Genomic DNA, 10,643 nt, shown 5'->3' with positions numbered 1-10,643 from the left:
TGGATGGTGTCTTGAAGGGAGGATATAAGATGAACGTCAACAAAAGCAAAACGAGGATAATGGAATGTAGTCGAATTAAGTCGGGTGATGTTGAGGGTATTAGATTAGGAAATGAGACACTTAAAGTAGTAAAGGAGTTTTGCTATTTGGGGAGCAAAATAACTGATGATGGTCGAAGTAGAGAGGATATAAAATGTAAACTGGCAATGGCAATGGCAAGGAAAGCGTTTCTGAAGAAGAGAAATTTGTTAACATCGAGTATAGATTTAAGTGTCAGGAAGTCGTTTCTGAGAATATTTGTATGGAGTGTAGCCATGTATGGAAGTGAAACATGGACGATAAATAGTTTAGACAAGAAGAAAATAGAAGCTTTCGAAATGTGGTGCTACAGAAGAATGCTGAAGATTAGATGTGTAGATCACATAACTAATGAGGAGGTACTGAATAGGATTGGGGAGAAGAGGAGTTTGTGGCACAACTTGACCAGAAGAAGGGATTGGTTGGTAGGACATGTTCTGAGGCATCAAGGGATCACCAATTTAGTATTGGAGGGCAGCGTGGAGGGTAAAAATCGTAGGGGGAGACCGAAAGATGAATACACTAAGCAGATTCAGAAGGATGTAGGCTGCAGTAGGTACTGGGAGATGAAGAAGCTTGCACAGGATAGAGTAGCATGGAGAGCTGCATCAAACCAGTCTCAGGACTGAAGACCAGAACAACAACAACACATACCTATACTAAAGTGTTGTCCAAGATCTCAGAAAGACTTCGGCTTGAAAACTTCCAAGCAGTATTCAAAGTATTTTAGTTATGTCTTACAAAACAGTACATTAAGATTCCTCAAATGGCACATCTTATCATCAAAATGCAGTCTGTTGGGAAGGTTCAAATTGCAACAGTTAAGCCCATTCCATCTACATCCTTGTCCGTGTCAGTCCAAGAAATTAAGAATTGATGAAAATGATGTTAAGGTGTTTAGAAAACCAAGTGGGCAAAGATCTCACAGTGGAAGTAGAAGCAGAGAAAAATTTGATAAATAGGCAAATATTGCTATTATCACTGTAAGCCTGAAAAAATGTGTCAGCCTTACCAGTGCCCAAATAAGGAAAACTGGAAAGGGTAGACAATAGTAGCTGAGTGTTCTACCTCTGTACCCACATCAAGCCACCAATATCACCTATTTATTAACAATCAAAATGGTGAAATGATATTTTTCTGGTAGATAGCAGTGCAGATTTGTTTATTTTATTATTTTCAAAATGCAAGAAAGTTAAACCCATGAATTTCAGTATTTATGCTGCAAATGGGTCAGAAATAAAAACTTACAGTTCAGAGCTGTTAACCATTAATTTAGGGCTCAAACAAAATTTTGAATGGCCATTCTTCATTGCAGACATATCAAAAGGCATGTGGGGTGAGGGGTACCAATTTCCTTCCTCATTATGGTTTACTCGATGTACAAAATAAAAGGTTAATAGACAACAACACCAAATAAAAAATTTCAGCAGAGGTAACCACTGTGAATTCTAAGTACTCAGTAAAGCTCCCTCTATGCAGCATGCCAGTTCCCAAACTTTTGGAGAAATTTCCTGAACTAACAAAATCATCCACATTACCAAAGATGTTGAAGCACAAACTGCAGCATTATAGCACTAAGTCTAGTGATCCACCAGTACACAGTAAAGCCCTTAGATCGAACCGATGTAAACTGCAAACTGCTAAAAATGAATTTCAGTTTATACTAAATTACAATGGGCCAGTCCACGACAATTTGTTATAAAGCCAAATAGTAGTGAGATTATGGAGATTATCACCATCTGAATGACAGAGTCTCCCAGCTCGGTACCCACTAGTTGACGTAATTTTATGCTGCAAAATAAAACTATATTCTTAAAAAATGACCTTCTGAAAGCATATTACCAAATTACATAAGTCCTTCAGACTTTGTAGTACACCTAGCACATTTCGGAGGTTAAACATGATGATTTAAGAGAACTAGATTTCTTTTTCCATATTGGGATGGTATTTTAATAGCATCTGAGTCACCAGAGCCACATGTTGAGCATTTAAATTCACTCTTTAAACAGCTGATTAAGTATGGACACATGATAAATGTTGTAAAAACAGTATTTGGTGTACGAGAGCTAACACTCTTAAACATTTAATTCCACCTGCAGAAAGAAAGCCATATCCAGAAAGGGTTGTGACAATAACAGACTACAAAAAAACCAGAACAGTTTGTGAACTCTGAGCATTCTTAGGGATCATCAATTTCTATCAACAGCGTTTGGAACATGCTACTGAAAAACCAAACTTTGCTGAATGATTACCTAAAAGGTACGTCTAAAAATAACCCAAGATTGGACAGTTCCAAAAATGCAAAGATCTCGCAAATGCTATGCTTTTGACATTTTCTGGTTTGTATGACTCTCTTGTATTATTTGTGCATGCAGCAGATGCAACAGTGGTAAGATAAATACTGGAGACTGACTGGATATTTTTCCCTTCCTTCTTTTTCCACAATGCCACAGAAGAAGTATTTCACATATGACAGAGAGCTGCTTAGTATCTACGTGGCTGTCAAATACTTCCAATATCTGTTAGAAGGAAGAGACTTCATTATTTATACTGACCAGGCTCCTATAACACATGCATTTATGCAAAAGAATGGGAAAGTAATGCCAATACAACCACGTTACCTCCAGTATATTTCACAGCTTATTACAGATCTGCGAAATACATCTGGTAAAGTAAATGTTGTCCCTGATAGCTTGATAAAGGCTTGAAGAATTAGTTCCAGTTAACAATCAAGATATAACCCAGGCACAAGGAGATGATAAAGAACTTTATCAACTACAGTCTAGCCGTCGAGCATCACTTAAATTAAAATACCTTTTGACACAAGGAGGAAAACAACTGTGGTGCGATGTGTCAACACAAAGCCCTTATATTCCTGAATCATCTAGATATCCTATTTTGGCTCTCCTAGACATTAAGATGAATGTAAGCATGGTCTAATTAAGGTTTGTCTGGATCAATATAAAGAGGATGTACGAACCTGGTAGAAAACATGTACTGCTTGTTAAAAAAAAACAATGAAGTATCATGATATGTTCTAGTGCCTTATGCCTATTTTGTAGTAACGAATACTTCAAAATAATTCACCTTGACTTGATAAAACCAATGCCCCCTCCTGATGAATATAATTTTTATTTAACATGCCTCCAACGTACACAAGCAGGAGTAGTATCATGAGAATTTTTCAATTGTTGGATCACTAAATCTGGAAAGCCAAACTGAGTAGTGACCAACTGTGCAAGACAGTTTAAATCTGAGCTGTTCCATGCACTATCAAAAATATGTGCTTGTAATCAAACCCAAACTACAGCATATCACCCTTAATCAAATGGAAAAATTGAAAGATTTCATCGTGGGCACCTAAGCAACCATCCAAGCCTATGCAACTGCTAAATGGACTCGAATAACACCTGTAACCCTTCTTGGTCTTCAATGCTCTTATCAGACAAAACACTAATGTCACATTTGCTGAAATGGTTTATGGTTCGCCCATCAGGATACTAGATGATTTTTTTTTCCTCAGAAGTATGGCACAGAAAGGCCTGCAGACCTACCAACATTTGTGTCACAAGTGAAACAGTACATGAATCGCCTGAAACCTGCTCAATATCTCCACAAAACAAAGAAAACATCACGCATACACTAGGACGTCCACAACTGTTGTGTTAGTAAGTGAAGAAGGCATTAGAGCCACCATATGAAGGCCCATACGAAGTAATTGAAATTACCCTAAAATTTTATTTGGACTTAAAGTGAAAGATCATGCAACAATTATCTTGACTAATTGACTAAACCCACCATATATGATGAGAGAGAGTGATAAACAGCCTGAAGACACTCCACAGTTGAACTGTCAGCCCAGGGTCAACAACCAGAATCTGCAGATGGTGAAAAACCAAGAACAACATGATTTGGTCATGAAATTTGATTTCCAACATGGTCAATTGAAGTCCTAAACTGGCTATGCTACTGAGAAAGGAGTGATGAGGGAACATTACAAATTACTATTTTTATTTGTGTGTGTTTATAAAATGTTTGTTGCAATAATGTTGGCATAATAAAATTATTATGCTTTGGAAATTAACAAAAAAAGAGAAAATTGTTCTGTTGTTGTTGTTGCTGTTGTAATTAAGATTTATTGTGTGCACAATAAGAAAATAAAATAAACGGAAAAATCCAAGTTAAATGAATGTTGATACACTTATTATGCAACAATTCTTGTGGCCCTCTTCTGTAATTTTGGAAACTGTTCTACTTGATACAGTTGTTCCTCAGCAAAGAGTCCCATAGTTATAACTGAATGTGTGTGTAAATAGCATGTAGCTAAAAGGCACTTGTTATTATGTACTGTTGACAGGACTCTAAAGACATAATGCACTAATGATATTCTGTTTGCATGTGTCTTAGTGTATGCACACCACTTCAAGTGAGCATCAATCATTCCTACAAATTTTGTGTTTGTTATGCAGTCTATAGAGGTAGTTTCTGTGTTTGACAGTGCCATTTCCTCTCTTCAAACTGAAATCCAAGACATTTGTTTTCTTTAAGTTCAATGTCATTTTATTGTGTATTGACCAATTGCAGACTTCCTTGAGAGGTTCATTTGTATTCTCTGCAGAGACTTCTCGTTTTCTCAGTGACTATAATGTTGCTGTCATCAACAAAGAGGCTAATATGACTAACACTATGTGGGATACCCAAAGCAAACCGGAATTATTTTATAAAAGCTATGTATTTTCAAATTGTTTAAAAAACAACTTTATCCCCTTCAAAATACTCTCCAATACAACTAATACGTTTGACCCACCAGTGCTTCCACTGTTTGAAACATTTTTTTTTAGACTTCTTTTAAATGGCTGACAGCTCCTTACTCATTTTTTCCTCGACTTCTTCAATGTTGTCAAATCTGTGTCCTTTCATGCCCTTTTTCATGTGTGAAAATAAGGAAAACTCGCACAGAGCCAGGTCAGGTGAGTAAGGTCCGTGGGGCAATGGAACAATGCCATTTGTAGCCAAAAACTGTCTAACAGGATGGCTGTGTGTGCACAAGTGTTGTTGTGGTGGAAGAACCAGTCTTTTTGGTCCCAACTCTTTCATTAAAATTCGCTGAACCAAGCTCCAAGATCACCCATTAATCTCTTGACAGTTGAATCAATTGTCTGTTGACAGTCTGCGAGCACAAGGTCTCAATTCTTTTTTTTTTTTCATTATTTTTGTCGGTTCAGGCAATGAATGGAAGTCCAGAATGAGGTTTGTAATCAATCGACATGTTACCATTTTTGAATCAAGCAAACCACTCATAAATTTGAAATTTTCACACAGCATCATCTCTGTAAGCTGTTTTCCACATTAAAACAGCTTCAGCAGCATTTTTACTGAGTACAAAACAAAATTTCATGGCTGCAAGTTGTTCAATTACACTTGCCATAATAAGAAACGAAACAAGAATAAAACAGAACAAGCTAGGTTGACAACACAGGTGGCAATGGACTGGCAATGAGTTGCACAACATACGTCAAGTGGCAGAAATGTATACTACACAAGCTCCACCCACAGCAATGTCATTCCGTTTTTTTTTACTCTCTCTCGTACTGGGAATTGTACTGGCTGGATATACAATATCAATTTTTACGGACTACCTCTTCAAAGTGTACCAGTCCATCCTGTAGGTTGTCAGCATCAGATATTACATGGTTACTATGTATTAAAGTTTTAAGTATGCTAATCATCTGAAGGATGGTGGCAACATGATGCCTGCAAGTACAAACTGGTACGGATGAGCTTATGATATACGCCATGCCCTAAAAATCCATCCTGATATCAATATGAGAGATCCACCAATCTCTATTATTTATTAAAAATTTTACTTGTCTTGATCCCAATATAACATTCAAAGCAGGTTATACTCAGTTTCGGTTGACTCGCAACAGCAGCAAACAGAAAAATTGGCTTTCAGGGTAAAAACTTTACAATTTTTGAAAACATGAAAATTTTTAGAAGTACTAAAACATTAAAAACAGTAATGACATTTATCATCCTTACATTGCAATTAGAAACACATCATCATTGTTTCAAAAGTATGTAATATATTTTCCAACTATTTAATATAATTAAATACAATTTTGCTATTGTAAGAAAAAGGGTGGGACAAATAGAAGTGGATTGGAGAATATAGTTCCAGGGCACAAAGAAACACAGCCGCTGGGTTGATTTGTTAGGACTCAATCATTTTCTGGTGTGTGGGCATGTTTCAGAATGTTTTTTGACTTTTTCAAAACAGAACTTGTCAGATGCTATTTTCGGACTATGCATTGCATGGTACACTATTTCCACAAATTTGTTCTCACGTAACTTTCCACAATGAACACCTGCTGCTCCACTGTGAGTACCATCATCCCCCCTTTGCACTTCTCTACACACACACACACACACACACACACACACACACACACAGCGCACACTACTCTCTGAACCAGTGTGGATCATGTGGCAGACATACACGTAGTGTGTGCATTGGGGGCGTCATTATATGCATACCTTCATGTTTAACTTTATCCATTCATTCAGGCCACTTTATTTGCTCCACCCTGTACAAGGAAAAAGAGCGGGAATGAAATAAGGCTCCCCTCACACACACACACACACACACACACACACACACACACACGTCTTTATAACCAAAATGCATTAACATTCTTAGATTTTTCAGTAATTAACAATTAATTCCAAGCAACATTATTCTAGCCAGCAAATGCAAATCAGAGAAAACAACATTACTGTATGTTGACATTATATACACAAAGGAATTGGGGGAAAGTAAATAGAAGTACTTCATTCTAACCAGGTCCCTGTAACACACTGAAGCATACAGTGCACACTCTAACTGGTTTGTTCAATCCAAACTTCAGGATAGGTACAGCTCTGTCTGAACACTTGCTGCACAGGATTCGCCCACAGTGATTGCTGAAACACAGGCAAGTAATTAAACACATCACAAAAATGCAGGTAAACAGAAATGTGAGAAATTACCATTTTATTTAATACTTCTTTATCTACAAGGTAAGATTTACAACACACACACACACACACACACACACACACACACACACACACACACAGAGAGAGAGAGAGAGAGAGAGAGAGAGAGAGAGAGTACTGCAATTTTCCTTTCTTTTTCTGTCTTCTCAAATGGACATATAGTTACAGTTAGCCCTTTTTGCTACCTCAGAACTAAACTTTAGCACATGCAAAGTTTAACATTAACACCAGCATTTGAGTTGATGTCTCACATTACGTAATGCATTTAAATACAAGACAATGACTAATTCATCAATTAATCATCTGCTGAGAACCAACACTTTATCAGCACAACTGCAGTGTCATAGCTTTGTGATCACAGATTGGAGCAGCAATCTGAAACACAGGGCAATCGACATGATGTGTTCCGAATCGTGCTGACATTTAATGACGGTAGGGTAAAACTCTTAAGGACTTCTGGAAACACAACCTTGGTTTGCTGCCATGTCACTTGGAGTGCTGCAAGTTTTGTTTCTTACTTTCTTCCACATTTGTTTGTTTCATAGTAAACAGAATCTGGTTTCATCACATTGTGTTCTTGACGATGACTTCTTGTGCGTATCACACTTTCTGAATTGCACTGTGAACATGTTGCTCATATTGTGCTTTATTTTTGTTCACTTATCAGGTTGGGTAAATGATTACATATTTGTTTTTGTTTCATTGCATAGTGATCCGTGGACATTTGTTCCTGCTCAGGAACCTGCGTGTCAACTGCTCGATTTAAACGTGCTGTAAGCATTTTGTTCATATTCAACTTTATTTCTGTTGTTATCTGGTGCTCACGTTTAATGGAGTACTCCATGACAGCAGTTTCGACAAACTGCTGTTCAGCTTTATTACATCTTGTCACAGAATTAGTATGTATTTCTGCTTTGAATCTTTGTCAAGCAAGTCAGATTCTTGATTATTAAATAAAATCTCAGCCTCATTATAGATATACTATAAGATTCAGAAAGCACGGTTGGGAATCACTTGCTTAGATACCAGGCACCAACATTTTATCATGTCTCTTTTGAATAAAACCTTTTTGTTTCTGTAGGCAGTCATCAATATGAGTAAAAATACTGTCCAGTTGTAGATTAGTGATGCCGTTTTATAGACTGTAAGTACTAATATTCAACAATGTAGGAAAAGAGAGATTACTATTTACCCTAAAGAAGACACATTTAATTACGTAGAGGCACAATTGAAAGACACTTACATAAGGCTTTCGGCCACAGCCTTCATCAGCAGAAGAGAAGCACACACCATTCATACACACAAGCAAGCATACCGCATGTGCACATGACCACGGACTCCAGCATCTCTGGCCAGAAGGCCCGAGATGCTGGAGTTCGTTGTCATGTGTACGTGAGGTGCGCTTGCTTATATGTATGAATAGTGTTCGTTTCTTTTTTGCTGATGAACGGTGTGGCCAAAAACTTTATGTAAGTGTCTTAATTGTGCGTGCCTGCTACTATTTAAAATATTTTCTTTACGGTAAGTAGCAATCTATCTTTTCCTACATTGTTGATACTCCTACCTGAAGTTTCCATTGTTTGAGTACTAATATTCAGTTTGTCATTCACTATGAATAAAAATTTTATCCTACCATTCATGATAAACTTCGCAAGTTTACAAGTTCTCTCATCATAATGAATGTAGGCACTTTTACATAAGCAAGAACATATTTAGGTATTACCTCAATGGTGATATATTCCTTATTAGAATTAATGTTATTGGAGATCTTGGGTTTATATAGATGGTTCTTAGTGTCTGACAATCTACAGCAACAGGTGGTGATTTAGCTTTGTTACAGGAGGTTAACATATACAGGGTGAATCATCTAAAATGTGCACTGCAAATATTGCGGAAATGGAAAGTGCTATGAATTGCAGTAATACTTAGAAAGACTTTTTTGTGCAAACATACACTTTTTAAATGAAATGAAGCCTACTGACATTAACAAACTAAAAGTATGGTAAATTACAATGTCACTGGTGTTTGTTGCATGATCCTACTGTGAGTCATTTACGAGATATTGTATTCTGAAAAGTTTCCACAGCAATACTTGCTTGTGATATTCTACCTAGGTACAATGTTGTTATGTTTGCTTACAGTGTGCTTGGGTTTGACACCTGTAGGCATTTTCTATGGGGGAAAGCTGAAATACGCTGTCTACAGCTGATAGTATGGAACGACATTACTGCAGCCTGCAATGACATTACTACAGCCTGCTCAGACAGCTCTGCTGAAATGCTAACACATGTGCAGCAGTCATTCCACACCAGACTGGAAGCATGTACTGCCACAGCCAATGATCATTTTGAACACAACCTATGATGGTCAATTGTCTTGTTACTGGTCAGAATCCAAATAACTAGCATAGCATATGCATGTATGTAGTTTTTCAGTGTGTGCTACCACAGGTTTTTTTTGCAAGTGTTGCAGTAGGAACTATTCAAAATACAATACCTTGTAAAAGACTTGTGATGAAGTCACATTTAGCGATCATGGCCAGGTAAACCTCAAAAACATGCGCTATTGGTCTGCTGACAATCCTCGTTAGCTTTGTGAGGTGGAACATCAGCATCCACAGAGTGAAAACGTGTGGTATGGGAACTACTGAAAGGAACACCATGGCATTCTAATTTAACCTATTTTTAGTTTGTTAATGACAGTAGGTATTGTTTCACCTAAAAAGTGTACGTTTGCACACAAAATACACTTTATAAGTATTATTACAATCTGTTGATTGGCTAACTATACAAATTCCTGACTACCAATCCATTCTGTGGAAACGGCACATCAATAGCACTTTCCATTTCTGCAAAATTTGCGGTGCAAGTTTTAGGTGATTCACCCTGTATAAGCAATGATCTGTAGACATCCTATTTTTATAGTTGGAAATAGTATTTGCAGTTCACTATAACTTTTAGTCATTTAATGTCACTCAGTTAAACCTATTGTATTTACTTCATACAATTAGTATGAATGTCACCACTTACAATTACTTCACAAACCAAATTTATGACTTTGTATACATTCCTGAACTAGTTATTTCATTGTAACACATGTATACCACTATGCTTCCTTCTTCCATAGTTATTTTTGACCGTTTATTTTGGCTACCGATTAGTAATTGTTTCTGTACTTACTCAGTTATTGCTTCTGGCCCCATCGTGCAATCTCGCTTTGTTTGCGCAGGTGTATTTCTGTGAATATGCTATTGATCTCTGTACAACATTTCAGCAATATATTCTAAAATTTGCCATACAACTGCTATGAATGTCACTAATTACAACTGTTTCACAAATTGTATTTGCAATCCTGCATACATTTCACTATTAGCTACCGATTTAAAATTATTTCTCCATTTACTCTAGTTAGCTACTGACTGAAAATTATTTCTCTACTTACTACAGCTGAGACTTCTGGCTGCATGATATGCTTCGCTGCTTCTTTTCACTGACAGGTTCCTAACTAGCACATTATTGACCTCCTTA

At 37.0% G+C, this 10,643-nt stretch overlaps 1 protein-coding gene across 2 annotated transcripts in view; it reads right to left on the bottom strand.

Moving 5' to 3' along the window:
- Nucleotides 1-6,144: 6,144 nt before the first annotated feature.
- Nucleotides 6,145-10,643, bottom strand: part of LOC124711396 (rabankyrin-5-like) — a 122,438-nt gene continuing 117,939 nt past the window's right edge. For both annotated transcript variants that reach the window (XM_047241449.1, XM_047241450.1), the window contains one exon: nt 6,145-7,041. In XM_047241449.1, the coding sequence (XP_047097405.1) occupies nt 6,915-7,041 (127 nt within the window). In that variant the 3' untranslated portion in view covers nt 6,145-6,914. The remainder of the gene's footprint in view (nt 7,042-10,643) is intronic.

The sequence above is a fragment of the Schistocerca piceifrons genome, chromosome 8 (assembly GCF_021461385.2).
Source record: "Schistocerca piceifrons isolate TAMUIC-IGC-003096 chromosome 8, iqSchPice1.1, whole genome shotgun sequence".
Lineage (NCBI taxonomy): Eukaryota > Metazoa > Arthropoda > Insecta > Orthoptera > Acrididae > Schistocerca > Schistocerca piceifrons.
The sequence above is the reverse complement of the archived record's forward strand: the minus strand, read 5'-3'. Positions and strand labels throughout refer to the sequence as shown.